Source organism: Xenopus laevis, chromosome 7L (genome assembly GCF_017654675.1).
Source record: "Xenopus laevis strain J_2021 chromosome 7L, Xenopus_laevis_v10.1, whole genome shotgun sequence".
Lineage (NCBI taxonomy): Eukaryota > Metazoa > Chordata > Amphibia > Anura > Pipidae > Xenopus > Xenopus laevis.
The window spans coordinates 134,215,008-134,238,545 of NC_054383.1; the positions used below are offsets into that span (position 1 = coordinate 134,215,008).

At 39.2% G+C, this 23,538-nt stretch overlaps 1 protein-coding gene across 1 annotated transcript in view; it reads right to left on the reverse strand.

The window, feature by feature from the left end:
* Positions 1 to 211: 211 nt before the first annotated feature.
* The window catches only part of LOC108696889 (IgGFc-binding protein), a 29,296-nt gene continuing 5,969 nt past the window's right edge, over positions 212 to 23,538 (reverse strand). Inside the window, exons 3-21 of the mRNA XM_018226580.2 lie at positions 18,670 to 19,899; positions 17,401 to 17,741; positions 16,683 to 17,253; positions 15,811 to 16,409; positions 15,002 to 15,569; positions 13,937 to 14,532; positions 11,789 to 12,368; positions 11,500 to 11,699; positions 11,097 to 11,238; positions 10,271 to 10,599; positions 9,499 to 10,072; positions 7,881 to 8,479; positions 6,479 to 7,046; positions 4,011 to 4,606; positions 3,345 to 3,915; positions 3,047 to 3,246; positions 2,504 to 2,866; positions 1,982 to 2,265; positions 212 to 631 (exon numbers count right to left, since the gene is read on the reverse strand). Coding sequence (XP_018082069.1) covers positions 622 to 631; positions 1,982 to 2,265; positions 2,504 to 2,866; positions 3,047 to 3,246; positions 3,345 to 3,915; positions 4,011 to 4,606; positions 6,479 to 7,046; positions 7,881 to 8,479; positions 9,499 to 10,072; positions 10,271 to 10,599; positions 11,097 to 11,238; positions 11,500 to 11,699; positions 11,789 to 12,368; positions 13,937 to 14,532; positions 15,002 to 15,569; positions 15,811 to 16,409; positions 16,683 to 17,253; positions 17,401 to 17,741; positions 18,670 to 19,899 — 8,921 coding nt within the window. The 3' untranslated portion in view covers positions 212 to 621. The remainder of the gene's footprint in view (positions 632 to 1,981; positions 2,266 to 2,503; positions 2,867 to 3,046; positions 3,247 to 3,344; positions 3,916 to 4,010; positions 4,607 to 6,478; positions 7,047 to 7,880; positions 8,480 to 9,498; positions 10,073 to 10,270; positions 10,600 to 11,096; positions 11,239 to 11,499; positions 11,700 to 11,788; positions 12,369 to 13,936; positions 14,533 to 15,001; positions 15,570 to 15,810; positions 16,410 to 16,682; positions 17,254 to 17,400; positions 17,742 to 18,669; positions 19,900 to 23,538) is intronic.

The following is a 23,538-nucleotide window of genomic DNA, read 5'->3' on the forward strand; positions in this document are numbered from 1 at the left end:
CGGTGCATCCCTACCAGGTATCACACCAGTTTAGATTTCTTTAGAAGTGAAACCATTCAAACTACCGGTGTTGTTTGTTTCTTTTGCTCTCTAACCAAACTATTTTTATTTTAATGCTTTTTTTTTTTAATATGGCAGCCGTGCAAATCTAGCATGGTTTTTCATTATCTCCCCTGTTTTTTACAATGCTTGAATTTACAAGGCACAGAAAGAATTGCAAAGTTATTTATTTATGGTTCCTGGTCAAATGATCATACAGTCAAGCAACAAAGCAAACGTTGACTTTTTATAATGAGTTCATTTTTAGAGACTTTGTCAAGAACGTAACAAACAATTTAGCCCAGTTATCGGGTTAAATGAAGCATTGTCAATAGGACTCCACATTACCACTGAACGCTAAGACTGGAGTGTTGTACCACGTAGACTTTACATTCTTGCAGCAACAACTTTTATAGACCATTGTGATTGTAGTCTCTATAACTTTATAAATCAGTCTTTTTAAGAGATATTGTAGAAGAGAAGGAGAACTCAGCCAGTCTGTCATGTATAATAGGGGGTGTTTAGGTTGATGTGTAGTTGAATAGAAGGGAACACAGATGTGGTCTTCTGATTTTCTCTTGTTTAGGCATTGCTGCGGAAGAAATAAAAAATTCAAAATGAAAATTTCCAAACTGTTATAAGTTTGTACTTTTATCACAGTTTCAGCACTTGAAAATTTCATTGCCCTGTGTGAATATTTATGAAATTGATGCTGCTGGTAGGTTTAGTCAGTGCCGTTAAGTGGTCATCTCTTAATCTGCTCTATTGCTGCTCATATTACTCCCAACTGATGCCTTAGCCTTTGAATGCAACTTTTGCCCATGAACCAGCTAAAGAAAGAATGTCATCTGCTCTAGCAAAAAGATAAAGTACAGTGCATCAAAAATAAGTGAAGTAAGGGCACCACACCATGGGGCAGATTTATCAAGGGTCGAATTTCGAGGGTTAATAAACCTTCAAATTCGTCCCTCGAAGTAAAATCCTTAGAATATTGAATTTGAAGGATTTAGCACAAATGCTTTGATCGAACAATAGAATAAAAATCGTTTGATCAAACGATAAAATCATTCGAACGATTTTAAGCAAGCGATCGAAGGATTTTTATTCGATCAAAAAAAGCTTAGAAAAGTGCTGGGGAAGGTCCCCATAGGCTAACATAGCAGCTCAGTAGGTTTAAAGTGGTGAAGTATGAAGTCAAAGTATTTTCTAAAGAGACAGTACTTTGAATGGGCGAATAGTCGAACGATTTTTACTTCGAATCATATGAATCATTCGATTTGAACAAATTCGAATTTGACCCATTCGATGGTCGAAGTACCCAAAAAAATACTTCGAAATTCAAATTTTTTTACATTCGAATTCTCGAGCTTAGTAAATCTGCCCCCATGTGTATTCAACAGTTAAGTGAAGTAAAGTAGAGTAAAGAAGTCTAAGGGTGTGTGCCAACAAAAAAAGAATAAAGATATGTGGTGGGATTTCCCAAAAATTCAAAAGCAAATCATATTAAAAGTACAAAATTATTTGTTAAATGACCTAATACATTGCCTTTTCGGGCAATTACTCATAGCATAGCAAAGCCTATGATTAAGTGCCCCAACAGGCACGAAACGCCTGTTAAATTATTTTGTACTTTTAATATACTTTTTGAATTTTTGGGAAACTCCACCACATGTTTTTATTCTTCATTGCCATCTGCTCTAATCATTTTTCCCGCCCATTGCTTTCCATCAACACAAATGATTAAAACGAATTGCCAACTATATTGTCTGTATTAATATACTGGATGAAACATCGAAGAAGGAGCTGCATCTACTACTGCATGGAAATCATTGGGTCTACTTGGGCCTCACTGCAAACACTGGGTTCAATAATGTCTTAGAAGATTTTTTTTTTCTTCATCCCAACTAAAAACATCCTCAATTGTAGTTCTATCCCTACTCACCAGCTGCTGAAGTCCCGGGCTGTCCATGATGTAATAAGCTGTACAATGTTTGTCACTACTTTTCCACCAGGAGCGACAAGATCATCGGCGCTTACATCATTGAAGTTGCCGCATGCTCCGCATAGAGCGCCGGCCAATCCCTCAGCAACGCGGAGTTTTAATTCTCCACTGTCACTCAGCTCTATCTTTAGGTCAGTGCCAATCTGAACTAAAGTGGTCCTCTCGACGACGCTGACATCTAAACCAGAGAGCCGAGCTGGCAGCGATGATGACCGTCCATTAACCTATAAGAAAGAATAGAGTTCATTATATGAAACCCTGGCCTTATAAATTATATAATACAATAAAATTATTGTCTTTTATTGTTTTTCTTTATTATTTACCCATTAACTAAATTAATGTATTAGCCCTTGATATATTTTCCTACATGCATTTACATCTCCTTATACTGTAATTCTCCAGTTTAATAATAGTTAACCTAATCAGTGATCATTTTTTTAGATCAAGAACAAAAATACTCACCCACACTTCTTTATCCTTAGAAATGGTGACCAGTGAATTTTGAATGAAAATATGGAGTCTAGTAACTCCTTTTCCACAACTCTGGATGTCTGCAAGGACTCTGAACCATGAAGCCACATCAACATTGCAAACGGAAGCCACCTCTATAGGGCCATTTCCAACAGGTCCTCCAGACAGGCCATCAAAAGTCACAAGATTCTGGGGGTTTAAGGAACATTCTCCTTCCTCCTTGTAGCAGCCTCTCACTCCATTTTTGAGTCCACAACGTTCCTTGGCACGACATCCTATATTTTCACAGATGACTCCACCTGCTTGACACTTACATCTTTGGCGGCAATCGCCGGTAACAAAGAACTCACCATCCTATTAAAGAAAACAAGCCATTTATTAAAGTAATAATAGTAGTCAGATCCTCAAATAAACATATTCAAAGTTTTACAATTAAATCTTTTAATGACATGTTGAAAATTTAAAACCTATACAGTGTTTATAGTAAGGGAATCAGTGGCAGAAGATATTTTAAAAGTAAAAATAAGGTCTTACACTCAGGTATCTTCCATTGAAGTTGCAGCCACACTTGTCCATAGTGACACATTTTTCTCCATCAAACACAAAACCAGTGTTGCACTCACACCCTTCAAAGCATCGTGATGTGCACTTAGTTGGTGAACTAATACCCGTGCAGGTTTGATCACAAGTTCTGGTGCAAAGTTCAAAATGACTATTTGCTGGGCAAGACATAGCTGAGAAATCAAGAAAAATCAGTGGGATTAACTTAAATGCTAGAAAAATATGAATGATTAAAGGCACATTTTAAAACTTACAATGGCATAGTACTTACGGCAGAAAGAAGCAGTTCTCCAAGGCTCAATGGTGACACCCAAGGTTTGGCAAACAGCAGTGTAGGCTTGAAGACTTTTGCAGAGGATATCATCCTTTCCTTCTGCGGCACATGAGTCATAGGTGCAGTGGTCAAAGTATTCTGTTGGGCTAACTTTAGAGTGGCAGGCTCTAAATGGACCTGATGGATTAGTGATCATGCCACAGGATGATGTGCCCTTGAAAGGTTGAAGTTTGGTGGGGTCACACACAAAACACTTGTCACCACAGTCATCATTACATTTTGCACCAGCAATGCTAACTTTCCAGGCTGCACCAAACTGATTGACATTTCTGACGACTTGCTTGTTAGGAAGCTGGAATTCATCGTTTTTATCTCCGTTGAAATTGCCACACAGGCCTCCCATTTTCCCTCTGTATGAGCTGGGTACATTTACAATAACGTGATAGACGGAGTCATAAAGAACTTTCAAGCCAAAATCTGTCTGGATCACAATATTATTCCCTTCTTGGTTTATCACAACACTGTCATCATTAAGGCTTAAGGGTAGCTTGAGTATCTCTCCATCAACCTGTAGAATAAAATCATTAATCAGGTAACCAAACACAGTTTATCTAATGTTTAAACATTATAATACTGAAATTGATGGTTAAAGTTAAGACTAACCTTTGCATTCCACCTCATGCCTCTTTCAATGGCTATTGTGTATCCATATACAGAGACCACCACCAGCCTTGTTACCGCAACATTACCATTGCCATAGCTTTCATTTTCAACTCCCACTGAAAATTTGACAAGTCTGGAGTCATCATCCACCACCTTTGCCAATGTGTAGGTGCAAGTGCCTTGGAAATCAAAGGCAAGGCCATCAAAGGAAATATAGTGTGGATCTCCATGAGCAACACATCTACCACATTCTTTGGGTTGACAGCCACGAATTCCATTGACCACTGTGCATTCTTCATTGGGTCCACATTTGTCAGCCTGACAGTTGACAACACCATTGGCTCCACACTGGCACTTCTCACTGCACTGACCATTGGGATAGAATACTTCATTGCTCTGATAATATTTGTTTTGGTAGACACAGCCACAGCTGGCAATTGGGACACATTTATGACCACTCAGAATAAAGCCATTGTCACAGTAACATGATTCCTTGCAGGGTGCGTTGCAGCCAGTGGCTGAGGCAAGACCACTGCAGGTAACAGGGCACCCATCTCCGCAGAGTTCATAGTGGCTGTTCATGGGACATGATGGAGCTAAAGAAATACAAATAAAGATAACGGTGTTAATCATGTATCAGTTCTTCCTTTAATGTGAATTTGTCATTTATTTTTTTATATAATGGAAGAAATCCAGTAGCACACCGGTAGTATTGAAAAAATCTTCAGTGTTTTATTAGCCCATACATATACACAATAGGGCAACGTTTCGGGCCCAACTGGACCCTTTATCAAGCCTCAAGGCTTGATAAAGGGTCCAGTTGGGCCCGAAACGTTGCCCTATTGTGTATATGTATGGGCTAATAAAACACTGAAGATTTTTTCAATACTACCGGTGTGCTACTGGATTTCTTCCATTGGATGTGAAACTTGACCCAGCTTGCAGGCAAAGGTCCTCCAGTTTAGCACCTGGACCTACACAGGTGAATATAAGAGGGTAGAGCACTCCTAAATACTTGCTGTTGATTATTTTTTTATATAGTGATGTAAGAGGAGTGAGAAGAGCACAGCTCAGCTTTCCCTTGGGCGCAAGTGCTTTTTAAGTGAGGGGTGCGATCATGCACCCCTTAATGCTCTAGCACTTGTATCCTGGGCATGAGTAAACTTACTTTAAAGGAGAATTCAACCTGTAAAAAAAAACGTACCCCCCACCCCAGGTATACCCCCCCTGGGGAGATGCCCCATACTTGCCCTCGGCACAGATTGTTCCAGCAGAGTTGCACGCATCCATCAGTAAGCTGACTGAGAGATCGGCAATTTCCGTGTAATTTTGCGCATGCGCAGTTGTCGCAAACTGGCAAACTGCTCCAACTGCGCATGCACAGAAATACTGATCTCTCAGTCAGCTTACAGAGATCGCGGAAGATGGTTGCATGGAACTCCACTAGAAGAATCTGCACCGAGGGGTAAGTATGAAGTATAGGGCATCTCCCCGGGGGGGGGGGGGTCTACCTGGGGTATGGGGTACGGGTTTTTTTTACGAACAGGTTGAATTCTCCTTTAATACCTGTAATAACTACCATGCTTATTGGGAATGCTATAATATACAGTTTATCTCTAAATTGTATATAAAACATACATATTCTGATGAGTTAAATAGGGCCCTGCTCTAATAGAGCATGCAATCTGCTTTAAAGGTCAAGGATGCCAAGCTTAATGCCATGTGGGGTGCTTATGTTAGGCACCACACAGTGTATTAACATTTTAACTCCTTTGCCTATTCAGTAGATTGCACCGGTCCAAGGATCTTATGTATTATGTTCTTCACTGCCATCTTGGTAGGATTTCCCAAGGCTCCAAGGCTTTTTGGCCCCCTGAGCCCACCTCTATATTCTCCTATAGCGTGCCATAATTTTCATAGCATTTGCCATGGTTCTCTTGAGGCTGTACAGAAAGGGAAATTATACAAGGAAATTCTACGAGGATGATGGTGCTTCAGGAGTAAGATCGCCAGACCAGTGCAAATTTTTACTGCAAATGACCAATGAAAAAATTGACTTGATACACGACTCCTGTTTGTTAATAATTAATATAAAGCACCCCGTAACTTGCTGGAGTTATATAAATAAATTATGACCCTGGGGGTAGCATAAAGTATTGGAACTCCTTAGTGCATTAACTGTCACTTGCCCATTAAGACTTTTTCACAATAGTAAGTCTGAAATCAAATAAAATACCTGGCTTGGACCTTCTGAGTGTCCAGCACATTTGCCATGATACAAAGTTCAATCAATCTAAAAATGTACTAAATTGTGAGGAAAGTCTGTCATGGCTGTACATGATAATTACATTTGGTCTTCAAACAGTTGGAACCTTTGGTTAGTAAAGACAAAAGGGAACTGCCATATTTGCATGGGCATTTGTTTGATGTCTAGCTTTAAGGGATTTAATAGATAAATCAAAACTTACCGCAGAAAGTTACAGATCTCCATTCTTGTATTTGTACCCCAGCATTCTGGCAGGCAGATACATAGAGGCTGATGGCATTGCAATATGATGTTGGATGTCCACGGTATTGACAAGCATCAAAAACACAATCGTTAAAGAATTGTGTTGGGTCAATGACAGACATACATTGACTGAATGGACCGTTGGCCTTTGTGATGATTCCACAGTATTTTTCATTCTTGTAATCTTGTTTTTGAGCTTCAGAACACAGAGGGCAATTTGATGTACACTCTGGAGTGCAACCAGGGACCTCACCAACTTTCCAGCTATCACCAAACTGCACTGCATTGCCTGCTGCATTTCCGTTCTTCATGGTGAAATCATCATTGGAGTTTTTGTTGTTATTGCCGCACAAACCATTAACAGCATTAGCGTAAGTGCTGGGAACTGTCACAGCTACGTAGCTATTCCAATCGTAGATTACTGTGACATCAAAGTCTGTCTTAATAATGCCCTGGCTGCCACTGATATATGCACTGATTTTATCCGTTTCATAATAAAATGGTAATGCAGTGACAACACCATCAACCTACAAGAGAGAAATAGAGCAGAGCAACATTATGAATTGTCCCATTGCTTTATTTTGGTTTGGTGCCACCCTAGTTGTGCATGCCCAAGTGGCATCATGGTCATTCGCCTGATGGCCCCTCATCCATCCATGAGCCAGGCACCCAATCAGATCCACAGCCGGATTAATACTGTAAGGTCTGGTGGTGGCTGGTGAGATTATTTATTTTAATTTTTATATAGGCACCAAAGGCTGCCCCTTTAAAGCTGCCTTGGATACATATATATATATATATATATATATATATATATATATATATATATATATATATATATATATGGCCCTGCCTACCAGCTTTAAATCATCATATGTTATACGAAAAATCATCGTGCATTTTTTTTTATGATTATTCTCTGGTGCAATTGGACCCCATGGATTTACCAGAATTGAAAACCAATCCAACCAGTTGCCAAACGTGGAACATATATTTGGTCATTTATTGACTAGATCTCAACCAATTTCTCTGTACTACTTGTCAGTGCACAAGTAAGATCATTAGAAGGTAACACCAGGTCAAAGGTCCAGTGGAGTGATTGGTCAGAAATCCCTCACTGTGGCTCACTTGTAGTCAGCTTAATACTGAGTAACAAGCCATCACCAGTTTGTTCATGGCTCTATCAAATTTAAACATAATAAAATACAGGGGACTAACAATAAATACCCCAAAAAATAAATTCTTTGTTACTCATATAACCATATCCCAAAGTTAAAATTCATTCCATGTGTGTTCATGGCAATTAAGAATCGGAGAATATGTGTACATTGTAAACGTAAGAAGTAAAAATAAAAGCATACCAGAATACGACGTGGGAAGTCCATACTGAGGGTCAGTACCATATCATAAAGCTCTACAGTGACCACCTTGGTATATGATACTGCTTTGTTGCCTCTGTTATTGTTTTGGACCTTAACACTGAAGCGAGTGAGAGAGGAATCACTGGAGGTCACTCCTACTAACTGATAGATGCAGGTGCCCATGAAGTCAAAACTTCTGCCATCAAATGTTGTGTAGTGAGGGTCGCCATAAGCTGAGCAAGTGGAGAAGCTGATTGGATGACATCCTCGTACTCCGTTAATAAGAAGACACCTTTCACTTGCTTTGCAGCTTGTTGGCTTGCAGACCACCATACCCAAGGTTGCATCACATTTGCAGAGGACACGACAATTATCATCAGACCAAAATTCTTCATCAGCTTTGTAGTAACCACCATTATAATTGCAACCACAGCTTTTAACAGGAACACATTTGTCAACACTGAGGACAAAGCCATCGTTACACTGGCAGGTCTCCACACAGGCATCAGTGCAGCGTGATGGGGCAGTGCGATCCAAGCAGTTGGCTGGGCAAGCGTTCCCACAGAATTCATAGTGACTGTTTTCAGGACATGGCAACACTAAAAAAAAAAGAATATAAAAGGTCAATAAGACGTAAAAATGTCCTAAATTATTTTTCTTTCATTTGGAACCGTGGAAAAAGCTTATCTTGATGATCTATATAGCACTGAAATAATTTAACAAACTGAAACAAATTAAAGTTTTAAAGTTTCTCCAACTTTTCTGATATATAAAAACATGGGGCGGCCTCTTTATTAAAGGTTGGATTTTAGAGGTTTTTGAAACTACAACTAAACTCAAAAACTACGAATGTCATGGAAATTATTGAAAGATCCAAATAAAAATAGTGTGAACAGAATATAATTAACAAAAAATATAAATATCTCAAAAACCTTTTGAAATTACAGTTTTCCAGAAAATTCTTAGCGGGAAAAAACATCCGAGAACCTCTAAAAGTCCTAATTGATTTAAAATGGTCCAATAGGATCAGAGCAGCTCCCACTGACTTCAATAGGACCTCAATAACTTTTACAAGTTTTGTATCAGTGGTTTTTACACTTAATGACTTTTTAGAGCTTTTTTTAAAAAAACAAAAATAGGAAAACTACAAATTTTTAGAGATTTGTGGGAAAAAAAATCAAAACTTCAATTGTTAATAAATGGGCCCCTTAGTCTAGAATATTATACTTTCCTTAATAAAAATATTTAAAATGTATTTTATCTCACGAGTGAAAAACTTTTTTGCCAAAATTTGAGAAAAAAGTCTTGAAAATTTTGATAAACATTGAAATACTAAGATTTCAGTATATTTCCAGTATATTTTGTTTTCCTTGGATGAAATTTCCAATTCAACAAAAAAAAATGATCTTTAACTTGGACTGAGATGGTATGCAGCTATAATACATTAATGTGTATTAATGAGGCCATAATGTCTGAAACCAAAAGATAAATGTGGTTCCTTTAGGGCCTTTACATCTTCACCCAGTGCTGGTGTTATGGGGTTAAAGGGAGCTGGTAATGAAATTTAAAATGCAAATACAGTTGACATCTGAGAACATTTGGAAAATCTGTGCCTTACCACATCCAGATGGTGTCCTCCAGTCATAAATCTTAACACCTTGTTTTCTGCAAGTATTGGCATAGGCATTAAGAGCCTGGCACAGGAATTGTTTTGCTCCACCATTAATGCAAACATCATAAAGACAGTTGTCGAAGAAAGTGTCTGGGTTAACTTTGGGGTGGCATTCCCTAAATGGCCCATTGGCTGCTTTACTGATGAGACCACAGAATTGTTCACCACCGTATGTGCTCTTCTTGTTGTCATCGCAAGTTGGGCAGTTTCCTCTGCAGAAGTCCCAACAGAAGGGATCTCTGTCATTGACCTTCCAGGCTTTGGCCCAGTCTACGATTGCTGTAATTTTGTTACCATCTGCTGTAATCATTTCATCATTGATATTCTGGTTGAAGTTTCCACAGAGGCCACCAGTTGCTCCGTAATAGCTACTAGATAAAGTGACCACCACATGCCAGTTGTATTCATATGTTACTTGAAGGCCAAAATCTGTCTTCACCACAGCATTGGGACCACTTATACTAATAGAAATCTTTCCATCGAGTAGTACCACTGGTAGATTAGTGATGACATCATTGATCTAAGGGTGAATACATTTAGAATAAAGATACATAAATCCAACAAAATGAAAACAATAAAACAGTTGAAATGTTTGAATTCCCTTATTCACAATATAAATGTCAGTGGTTAAAGTAGTTAATGTGTATTGTATTAATTATTATTCAAGCTCTGAATGGCTGGGGTTTGAAACACAAACAGTTGGACCTGATCAACTTACCCTAACTCTGCCAAATTCACCCTTCAGTATGGAAACCTTGTAGTCGTACATGTAGATATTGACAGTTCTGACGTAAGCCACTGACTGGCTTCCTCTGTTATCATTCTTCTCCTCAATTGTGAATGGCACCAGTCCTGGATCATTACCAAGGTATTTAGAAAGAATGTAGGTGCAAGTGCCCTGGAAGTCAAAGTTATAGCCGTCGAACGTGTGATAATGTGGGTCACCCCATGCCCAGCAGGTGCCAGTATAGTCAGGGACACAGACTGCGTTTCCATCTTGAATCTTACAAGTCTCCTTGGTTCTACATTTCATGGATTTGCAGGGGTCTGAAAGACAATCGTAATTGTTCTACGTGTGAATATAATCAGATGGGTTTAAAGAGTTCAACAATACTTTCCATGACTGAATAAGATTACATTTTTCCAATTCAAGTTTCTTCAGAAATATGCTAGTGATCGATAAAGAAATTTCCATTGTGTTTAATCATTTATTTCCTCAATTTAATACTATTATGGGACCTGCTATCCAGAATGCTCAAGACCTGGGGTTTTCCAGTCTGCTAGAAAATCATATAAACATTAAATAAACCCAATAGGCTGTTTGCCTCCAATAAGGATTAATTATATCTTAGTTGGGATCAAGTACAAGGTACTGTTTTATTATTACAGAGAAAAAGAAAATCATTTTAAAAAATTTGGATAAAATGGAGTCTATGGGAGATTCAGAGCTTTCTGGATAGCTGGTTTCTGGATTAAAGATCCCATACCTGTATTGAAAAACCTCAGAGTCAAAATAAATAGTCCTTCCTACACTCCTTCTTTACCTTTGTTGATACATTTTACAATGCCGTCTGTGACCTTGCAGATTTCATCACTTGTGCACCCAATTTTTTCACAGATGAGACCTCCCATTGGGCTGCAAGTACAGGCTTCACTGCAGTCGCTTGATACGACTCTTTCATTTAGCTGTCGGAATAAATCAACAGAGCATTTATAATGAGAATAAACACATTTCAAGCACAGATTACTGCAACTTTATTACTGTTTGCTGATAGCTGCCGTACATTTCATTAGCAATATTTGCTCCTTGGCCCTCTCTAGAGTAAAATGTTATTGGACCATTATCCTTTGTCCCACTGTTTGTACAAATGACTGTCCATATTTAAACATGTTTGATGATTTTCTTTCTAAAACATTTATAAAAGTAAAAAAAACAATTGTACTCACATTATAATATCTGCCGTTTTCAAAGCAGCCACAGTTGTCCATCGATATGCAATTCTTTCCATCAAAGAAGTAGCCATCATCACACTCACAGCCTTCAGAACAGGTATCTGGGCATTTGGTGAAGTCTGTAACTCCAGCACAAGTTGTTGAGCAGACATCTGCACACACCTTGTATTTGCTTTTGGCCGGGCAGCTTAGTGCTAAAATAAAGTTAAATGAAAATTAATTGGATATTCCTCTATTATTCCATTGTTTCAATTACAATTTGAATAGGTGTATGATATCTTACGGCAGAAGGCTTCTGTTCTCCACGGTTGGATGGTAACCCCGGCCGCTTGACATGCAGCGACATAGCTCTGGATACTGTGACACAGGATATTTCCATCTCCAACACCAGCACAAAGATCAAACAAGCAATTATTGAAGTAGGAGTCAGGGTTGATGGTTGCATAGCATGCACTCAGAGGACCATCCTTCTTCTTCAGGAAACCACAGTAATTATCTGTTTGGAATATTTCTTTTTTCTTAGCATCACAAGCAGGACATGGATTGCCATTTCCACCACATCCTTCATCACAAGACACCCCAGGGATCTGGACTTTCCAAGATGATCCGAATGCAGTAGCATCAGTCGTCAGCTTCTTGTCAGGAAGTTGGAATTCGTCTTTTCGATCATCATTGAAATTACCGCAAATGCCACCCAGTTGGCCTTTGTAGTTTCCGGGGACGGTAACTATGACGTGGTAAACTAGATCATAGCTAACTTTAACACCAAAATCTGTTTCTAAGATTGACCTTATGCCATGCTGGTAAGCCCGAATCTTTCCATCCTCCAGTGTCAGTGGCATATTGTAGAGCACATCATTCACCTAAGGAAGACAGACATTCTTTCATCATATCCTTGTCATGTTTTATGTGATATCATTCATCTATTATACATTTTTTTGAAAGGACATAACTGAAACCTCAACACCAGGCAGCACTGGAAAAGACTGCCTACACACAGCTTGAGTACTACCAAAGAAAAATGTTCTTGCAAAAAGTATAACACATCCAGTCTAATTAATAGACCTTAGTTTAGTTTGCAAGCAAGTAAAGCAGTGATGGAGAATTTGTCCCGTTTTGCTTCGCCGAAAAACACAAATTTCCATCAAAATTCACGAAACACAAATTTTTGACGCCTGCATTAGAGTCAATGGGCATCCGAATAATGTTGACGCGTGACACGCATCCAAATTTGGAAATTCCTCACAAATGCGTGCCTGACTCATTTATTCACCCATCACTAATGTACAGTCATGCTTATTATTTAATCTCTATGTTAGATTTTAATTAGGGGCCCATTTAATAAAATCTGAGATCATGACAAAAACAAAATCACATTTTAATTTGAGTTTTTAAATCTCAATTTTTTTTTCAATGCAATTTGAATTTGAGTTTTTCAATCTCAAAGTTTTGAGAATTTTGAATTCTGATTCAACTGAAAACTGTGGCAGCTAAAATTTGACAAACTTTTATATCATATATAATAATATGTATATTTTCAAGATATTTTGAGCTTTAAACAGCCAAATTTATAAAAAATTTATTGGGCAATGTATATTTAGAGATAATCAGTTTTTTTCTGATTAGAGCTGTTTTGTAAATATAAATATATTTGAGTTTTAAAACGCTAGATTGCAGGAAAAAATTCATGAGTTTATTCAAAAGTTTCTTCACAATCACATTTTATTTAAGCTTGACTTTAAATTTTGATAAATCTGCTCCTACTCTCTACTTCTCCCAAGCAGCTTATATGGAATTTATATCTCTTTTCAGTGTAGCAGATCTTTGGAACAGTGCCAGCCATATAGGGAGGCCCATTTAATAAAGGTCGAAATTTAGTGGTATTGGAGTTTTTTGAAACAATGATTAAACTCTATTTCTCTAAAATCACAAATGCCATGAAAGTTAATAAAAGATCTGGACTAAAAAAGTAAATGCAATACGAATATCTTTAAAACTTTTTAAAAAATCGAGTTTTTTGGATAATTAGTAGCGTAAAAATAAATTCGAAGACCTCTTAAAGTCTGAATAGCTAAAAAAAAGTTCAATAGGAATGGCACAACTTCCATTGATTTCTAAGGGGCCTCATCTGCTTTTACTAGGAGAAGTTTTATATTATAACATTGTCAAGCTTTTACACTTAATACATTTTGAGAATTTTTTTTTTTAAAAAAACTTTAATTTTCAGAGAAAAAATGAGATTTATGGAAAAAAAGGATATCTGAATTTTAGTAACTAGGCCAATAAGTATATGAGAAGTTTTTTCCCTAAATCTACTTCAAAACTGGATCTTGACTAAAAACCAAAGGGTGGATTACAGATAATGTGTATAGTGTATATAAATTAACCAAAAATCAAACAACAATAATAATATCAATAATATCTGACTTACCAAAATGCGACCTTGCATATTAAACTGAAGGATAAGGGTGTATCCATAGACTTCCAGGGACACTAACTTGGTCATAGCCACTTTTGTATTGCCCCATTTTTCATTTTTAACATTAACGGCAAAAGGAACCAAATTGGCATTGCTTGTAATGCTCTTGGTGAGTGTGTATGTGCAAGTGCCTTGGAAATCAAATGCGAGGCCATCAAAGGACATATAGTGTGGGTCTCCAGCAGCAGAGCAGGTGCCAAAACCAACTGGTTGGCATTTCTGGATTCCATCGGCCACTTTGCACACTTCGTTGGGACCACAGGAGAAAGCTTTGCACTCAACTATCCCACTTTTGGTACATGAGCACTGCTGGCTGCACTTTCCATTGGGGTAGAAAACTTCACCGGATTTGTAGTATTGACCATTGTAGTTGCAGCCACACTGGGAAATTGGGACACAATCTCCACCACTGAGAATAAATCCATCATCGCAATCACAGCCCTCTTTGCATTCAGCACTGCATCCCATTGGAGGGGCTAGAGTAAGACATGTTGGGGCACAGCCAGTTGCACATACTTCATAATGGCTGTTCTTAGCACATGCAGGGCCTGTGGATATGGAATAAAAGTATAATATACTTAAAAAAAATATAAATCACATTGAGTACCCTCAACGAATCAAACTTTAAACAGTGAACTTAGATTTTTCCATATATTTTTTGTAAGCATTCTATCACTAACATTTTGCCAAGGCCAATGTTCATCTTCAGTAAAAAAAATTCACCATCCCAGTGTCCTAACATCATCCTACCTACATTTCCCAGAGATCTATTGCACGTAACTAGACTCACTGGAAGCGTCCATGGACAGTGTAGTAACATTTTTACTACTGTGCAATCCCAAGTCTAGTGGGACCCCTGGTAAACAAAGGTAAGGTGGTAGCACAACACTGGGCAGGCACTCTTTGTCTAGAGCACACTAAAAGTCAATATTACATTGAACATCCCCCTTATTTTTTTAAATACCCACTAAGCTATTCATAGAGCATGGAAAAGTCTGTGTACAAAGCAGAACTTACTGCAGAATTTTGCAGATCTCCAGGGGTCAATGGTAACTCCAGCTTGTTGGCAAGAAGTTGCATAACTGGCTATGACCTTGCACAGAATATCTTGGCGTCCACTGTAGAAGCAGGAATCATACACACAGTCTTTGAATGCGCCTTGTGGGTCTATCTTGGCATGACACTCACGGAAAGGTCCACTCTTATCTACCAGAATGCCACAGCTCTCCTTGCTGGCTCGGTGACGGAGTTCCAGTTCTGCTAGGTTTGAACAATCTCCCTTATCATCTTCATAACAACCAGGCACATTTTGAACCTTCCAGCTGTTTCCAAATAGAACTGGCTTGGTGGCAATTTGGTTGTTCTTCATTGTGAAATCATTGTTTTTGTCACCATCATAATTGCCGCAAAGACCACACACCGCACCTGCGTAAGTACTAGGAATCTTAACTTCAACACGGCTGTCCCAGTTGAAGGTGACTCGTAAACCAAAGCTGGTCTGAAGGATGGCATTAAAGCCCTGCTTATAAATTGACAGCTTGCCATTGTCAACAATGTATGGCAGGTTCGTTAGTACTCCATTCAGCTGAAAAAGACGTTAGCATAATATTACACACATGAGGATAGCTAATTCATCCTTTAGGAGAAACATATATATTACATATCATTATTTGTTTAGGCCTGCAACAGATATGCTGTCCTTGTTTGTGTATATTTAACACACAGTTTTAGGAAATTCTAAGTAACAGAAGGCATACTTTGTTGGCGGAATGTGTCTGAAAGGGACATACTGTAGAACCTGGCATTAAACAATTCCGCTGTCTTACCAGAATTCGGTCTTTGTACTGCCTGGTGATCCCAATTTCGAGGTCACAGAGCGTCACATTCACTGTTGTTGTGTAAGCTACCACTTTGCTGCCTCTGTTTTCATTTTGAACATTGACCGTGAAGTCCACCAGACCTTCTGTCTTCTTGCAGAGTCCTGCGAATTGATAGATGCATGTACCCTGGAAATCATACCTGACCCCATCAAAGGTAATGTAATGGGGATCTCCAGAAGCTACGCAAGAACCGTAGCTAATTGGATAACAGTTCTGAATCCCATTGACCACTCCACACTTCTCAGAAGACTTACAACGGTTGATTTTGCATTCAACTTTTCTGGTAGAGGGGTTGCAAGTGCATTGATTTTCACATTTGTTGTCTGCCCAGAACTTTTCATTGACGGCGTACAGTTTTCCCTGATAGATGCAACCACAGCTTGATTTGGGGATGCATTTACCTTCATCCAGAACATACCCATCCTTACACTCACAGCCTTCCACGCAAGACTCAGAACAAGTTGCTGGTGTTGCATCATCATTACAGGTGGCAGGACAACCTTGACTACACAACTTGTACTGGCTGTTGTCAGGGCACTGCATGGCTAAAGAGAGAGGGAAATATGTTAATTCCTACTATACAAAAAACACTACAAGTATATTTTTGTGCCCACATTTTTATATGAATGGGAACCAATGAACTGACATACTGATGTATGAAATAAGTCTATTCATTATGGATAAAGGGACTTTAAATTTGCTGTGTAGGACCAGATACAGCCCAGAATCCTACAGCTAGACAGACAAATTCAGTTAAACTGTTCCAATAGTTATCCACATTTTACATCACATTTATAACAAAATAAATGTCAACTTACGGCATCCAGAGGGTTGCCTCCATTCTGCAATTTGAATTTTGTTCCTCTGGCAAGCATCAGCATAGCTTTTTATACTCTGGCACAGGATCTGCTTGGAACCACCATTCATGCATAAGTCATATACACAGTTGTCCACGTAGATTTTGGGGTCAATGGAGGCAAAGCACTGACGGAAGGGACCATCAACCTTGGAAATAAGGCCGCAGGTCTGCTCATTTGCATATTGTTTCTGGAGATCGAGTGAACAAGTCTTACACTCTCCATTGCAATTGTGCCAGCAAAACCTGTCTCCGTCCTCTACTTTCCAGCTTTTGCCAAAGTCAACGAGGTTTGGAGCTTGTGAACCTGCTGGAGTGGCCAAGTCATCACCAGGGTTTCCGTTATAATTACCACACATACCGCAAACGCTTTCAAAGAAGCTGCTGGAAATGAACACTTTGAGGATGGAGTTCCAATCATAATAAACTTTCAGGCTAAAATCTGTTTCAATGACAAGGAAAGCTCCAGACTGGTACAACCTAACCTGGCCATCATTTAGATTCATGGGAAGATGCTGACGCTGGTCATTCACCTACAGGAAAAGGGAAAGTGCGATAAGTTAAGCAATGGAAGGAGGACGTTTCAAACACCAATGATCATGGACGAAGGGAGGTAGCTAGATGAACAAAAGTGGAAGAACATGTCATAGCAGATATGTATGCAGACCCTTTTTACTTACCCTAACAAAACCATGTTCATATCTCACTAAAGAAATGGTGAATCCGTACACTTGTACAGTTACAAAGCTGACATAAGCAACTCGGGTGTTGCCTCGATTCTCATTCTTGGCTTCGATATTAAAAGCCGGGAGACTGCTGTCGCTTCCACAGGTCTTCGCAATGGTATAACTGCAAGTGCCCTGGAAGTCATAAAAGCGCCCATCGAAAGTGCGGTAATGTGGGTCTCCAAGTGCCCAACAGAAAGCCTCAGAGGTTGGAACACAAACTGGTTTCCCATTGGTTATTTGGCACTTTTCCTTAGATCTACATTTTGTGGTTTCACAAGACACCACAGGAACATCTATAGAAAAGAAATTTGAGGTTATTCATAAGGAAATATCGTTATTCCAATGCAATGGCTTTTTCTTATGTATAGATAAATGTATAAAATCAATGTAAAGCATGTTAGAAGTCTGCTTTGACTGCAATATAAGGTGAAATTCCTACACCTTTATATAGTAAGTAAACGCTTATGTTCTTGTAATTTACATTATGAGGGTCAGTTCAATGTGGTGTATTTTAGAGTGGAAACTCACTGAGCAGTCCATCAGAGGCAGAGAAGTAAAATAAATGTGGATTTATTTGGTACCAGCAAACAGAGGTGGCCTCCAATAACTGAAGGCTCAGGGCAGAGTACCTGGGCATTCTCATGACTTGTAATGAGTTACAATTTGGTAAGCTTCGATTTAATATTGACCCAGATGTGGATGCAAGGGTACTAATGGAGACAAAATTACACCCCGTAGTACTTGCAGTCGTGGCAGTGGTTGTGCTTTTGACTTGCACCGAATAAAATGTACTGTGTGTGGCACAGTCAGATGTAGAGAAGCACTCTATTTAATACCAGTAGTTAGCAGGTTATAAGTAAAGGGCACCCCTGTGCCGTGTGTCCTCTGGGGTCCCCCTAGCATGTGCTTCTATATGATGAGCAAGCCTGGGGGGAGCTGATGATGCCTATTTACCAACTACCACCCACCCATATACTGTATATATATATATCTAGCAAGGTGCAAATAACTGGTGTGCTTTGTGTCCGATAGTGTGGATTTTAACCTTGACTCTTAATAGTAAATTAATCTTATTGAGTATTTTTAAGTGTTAGAATACAATAGCAGATATTGCACCATGTCTAGTAAACCAAAACAACCAATTGTGTTTTTGAAAAGAAAACTTTGCAATTTTTTAGCAAATGACATACTTCAGCTAACTTACACAACTGAAAAACTTACTATTGATGCACATAGCTGGAGATCCATAACTGTTGAGTTTAGTGAGTCCGTAAGACAGAACCATGAAGGGTGTAGATGGATTCTCCACAAGTTGGAAAGTGTAACCTTTTCCATATGTTTGAGTTGTCCAGGAATAGTCAGTGCCAGGTATGTTCTTCCATGTCAAGCCCTGAATGGGAACTTTGTTATAGGTCACCTTAGAGATGTCTGAAGTCTTAGCAACCAAAGTGCCATAGTTGTCAAAATCTTGTTGACCGTATACATAGTATGATGAACAATAACAAGTTGTTGCAGGAATAGTCATCAGGATAGGATCATATTGCATTCCTGTTCTGTCTGTCCACCCAGTACAGAAGTAAATTACTTGAATTCCAACACTAGCTGTGATAGAAATGACCGTTTGAGGTGGAACCTCCAACTGTATCACTTGGCCCTCAGCTAAATTCTGAGACGACTGCTTTGATTCAACAAGATAGTCAACCTTGGTGTTCTGAGAAGCAACTATAAAGACAATGTCACTCTTAGTCTGGAAAGTAATAGGGGGCACAATGAAGGATTTTCCCCATCTGTTGACTGGCGGAAGTTGCTCATAGACGTGGTTACATTTGGTGTTTTTCCATGTGCAGGTGTGACCACTCAAAACAGCCACAGGTTTCTGAGACACCACTTTGCTTCCTGATAGATCATCTTTGCTTAGGAGCTGAAGTGCGCTATAGGGTTCGAGCATGACACTGAGCTTACTTCCAGCAGGATAGAGCTTTTCTTGGAAGGTAACTTGTCCTTTCAGGAAAACATCAACATTGGTGGGCTGGTCATTGCTAACTACTGTGAATTCCTTGAATCCATCAGGGGGACCGTCTAGAGGGGTCACCACATAGTACTCAGTTCCCAGCTCTTGCACTGGGTGTACGATACTGGTATCAGCACTTTGCATCTTGAAATTCATTGAGAGCACTGAGATGGGCTTGTCAGCCGTAATGATGATCACATTGCAGGATTTGCTTGTTCCCGGCAGCTCTGCTCCTGAAGGTATCTGAACCGTGAGGGTGGAACGCTCATTTACTGATAAGACTCTTTTGAAGGCAGACTTGTTCATCCAGATAGTTACAGAAGTAGAGGGTTCATAGCCAGTAATAAAAAGTTGGAATTTTGCATTGCTGTAAGATAACTGGTAGTTTTGCATAAACACCGTAATAAACTCCTTGCCCAGTGGAGCTGCTAAACAGGTTCCTGAAACAAAATCAAGGATTTTGTTAGTCACTTTTCAAAACTAAAAATGTAAAATATATAATCAATACTGATTGTGTACTGTATTTTCATTTAGGGTGACACTGGAATTTAAAATGGAGTTCTAATAATTTGGATCTCCATACCTTAATTCTACCAATAAATCTTGTAAACATAAATGGGCGTATTTTTAGAAATCAAATTAATGAGGTTTTAGAGGTTTTCTCTACTTCTAATAAACTTACAATTATAAAAAAAACTCAGGTATTCACTTATTTATTAAAAAAAATCCGAATATAAAAATCGCAATTAAATAGACTCAGGGAAAAAACTTGAAAACCTTGAAATTGTGAGTTTACAAGCTCATAAAACTCAAACTTGTGAGTTTACTAGTGCAATAAAACTCAAAAATCTTCTACATGAACTTGCAAAGCTTTTAGATTTTGAAGTATTACATTCAAGTTTTTTTGTGCCCAATAAATACCAAACATTTGAGTTTTTGAAAATATAATTGGAATTTGTGAGTTTTTGTGCAAAGAAATTTGAATTGTGGCAAAAATTCGAATTCGAACATAAAGTAAACACAATAGGATTGTTTTGCTTCCAATAAGGATTTATAATGTCTTTGTTTAGATCAACTACAAGTTACTGTTTTATTATTACAGAGTAAAAGAAAATCTTTTTTTTTAAAAAAAATATTAAAATGGAGTCTATGGTAGATGGGCTTCTGGGAATTTGGAGCTGTGTATTTTGATTTTCAACTCAATAACTTGTGAATAATAAGCAATAATAGACTCCTGAGCATAGATGGCAAACAGTGGGGTGCAGGAGGGTCCTTGGCCCTTCCAAAAATGTTACTCTCATACAGGTTTTGTTTGAGAGCAAAACAGTTTGACAAGTGGGCTTGTTAATGATATCTATTTTATCTACAGTAGTGTTTACATTATAAGGTTCATGTATGATGCCCCATGCCACTGGCAAAGTGCAAAAAAGGCTGCAATTGGCATTGTGCAAAAAGCAGCAGGTCACAACCTGGGGTCTGTGCTGTGAATGGAACATTGCCTTTGTTAGACAGAGCTCAGTTCAAGGGGGCAGACTGGGGGAGGTAGGTATTAGTCCTCCCCTGCTGTTCCAACCCACCTGAGTAGTAGTAGTATTCTGAGGCGAAAATAGGAGTGGCAGGCCACACTGCCTGTATCGGGACGCTGCTCTAAGGCTAAGGCCACACTAGGCGATAGCGCCACGATTTGACTTGCGGCGACTTTTCGCCGCGACTTTTAAGCCGCAATCGCTGGGGAAACTTTTGCGCTGGCGTCTATGGGGAATCGCGAAAAATCGCCAGCGTAAAAACACACGTGGCGATCTTTTTTCTATTGTCGCTCGAAATCGCCTCGCTAGGCGATTTCGAGCGACAATAGAAAAAAGATCGCCGCGTGTGTTTTTACGCTGGCGATTCCCCATAGACGCCAGCGCAAAAGTTTCCCCAGCGATTGCGGCTTAAAAGTCGCGGCGAAAAGTCGCCGCGAGTCAAATCGCGGCGCTATCGCCTAGTGTGGCCTTAGCCTAAGGCATTGCTGAGTGCTCTCAGGGCGGTGCAAGTGCTGCTAGAATGAGCTTTAGTACTCTTGCACTTGCCCCCCTGGGGCCAAGAATTACCCTATTACCTTATAATACATGAGAGATAGTTCTGCATAATTCAGCCTGCAGCCTTGTGCCTTTATATGGTCACAGAACACCTCAGTGACTTCTAATATCCTTATCATTTACAGTAGGGGGTACATTATCCCTTATAATACATGAGTCATTCTCAGAGTTCACTGTATAACTCAGCCTGCAGCCTTGTGCCTTTATATGGTCACAGAACCCCTCAGTGACTTCTAATATCCTTATCATTTACAGTAGGGGGTACAGTATCCCTTATAATACATGAGTGATACTCAGAGTTCCCTGTATAACTCAGACTGCAGCTTTGTGCCTTTATATGGTCACAGAACAACCCTCAGTGACTTCTAATATCCTTATCATTTACAGTAGGGGGTACATTATGCCTTATAATACACGAGTGATACTCAGAGTTCCCTGTATAACTCAGCCTGCAGCCTTGTGCCTTTATATGGTCACAGAACAACCCCTCAGTGACTTCTAATATCCTTATCATTTACAGTAGGGGGTACATTATCCCTTATAATACATGAGTGATACTCAGAGTTCCCTGTATAACTCAGCCTGAAGCCTTGTGCCTTTATATGGTCACAGAACAACCCCTCAGTGACTTCTAATATCCTTATCATTTAAAGTAGGGGGTACATTATCCCTTATAATACATGGGTGATGCTCAGAGTTTAATTCTAATATAATAATACATAACTGAGGGCACAGTGACTATAACAAAGTAGAACATTGACCTGACAATCAGACTTTAATGCACATATCCCCTATAAGCTGCTTTTCTTGTCTCTGAGGTCGGAAATAGAAGGTGTTGGGATGAATTTCTGAATGTTCTTATACAGGATTAATATGGATTCATTCAATGCACTAATTGATCTTAGGGTAGGACTACACGGCCCGACTTAGATGCGATCCGACGCTGGGCGACAAAACGCACACGTCAAGTTGAATCTGACAGGAACAAGGTAAGTAATATAAAGTAGGATAGTGTCGCAACGGTAATCCGACGCAACACGACTGTCGGATACAAACGCTGCAACAATGCGACAAGATCCGACATTTGTATTTCTTACCTTATTTTGCGTTGCATCCGACTTGACGCCTGCGTTTTGGCGCAGCGCGTCAGATCTGCCTAAAATGCATGGAAGTCGTCCGTGTAGTTCTACCCTTACACACAACTGTTTTTGCCTGCGCTCCCTACGCAGGAGTAGACGCAGTCAATTATTTTGAAGGGGGCTGTACTCACACAGACGCATGTAACGCAGGTTGAGACGCAGCATGTTGCATTTCACCTGCGTTTCGCGCAAACATGCGTCTGTGTGAGTACAGCCCCCCTGTGTGAGTACAGCCCCCCTGCGCTCCCCTGTGGCTGAACGGAAGAAAGCGCAACACAGGGAGCGCAGGCAAAAACTGTCGTGTGTAAGAGCCCTCAGATCATAACTATGGATCTGTTTACTGGTTAAAGGGGTTGTTCACCTTTAAATTATTTTTAGTATGATGTAGAGAGGGATATTCTGAGACAATTTGCAATTGGTTTTCATTTTTTTATTATTTGTGGTTTTTGAGTTATTTAGCTTTTTATTCAGCAGCTCTTCAATTTGCAATTTCAGCAGTCTGGTTGCTAGGGTTCAAATTACCCTAGCAACCACACATTGCCTGAATAGAAAGAGGAGTAATAAAAAGTAGCAAAAACAATACATTTGTAGGCTTACAGGGCATTTGTATGTACTGATATTGATTGAGATGTATGTAACTCCATATGTTGTATGTATATAATTCATGTGATTTAGTTGTATAATCACATTTACTTTACAGTGCTACGCAATATGTTGCCGCTATATAAATACATGTTAATTATAATAATAATTTGTTTTTTAGATGGGGTCAGTGAACCCCATTTGAAAGCTGGAAAGGGTCAGAAGAAATAGAAGGCAAATATAATTTAAAAACTATAAATAATGACGACCAATTGAA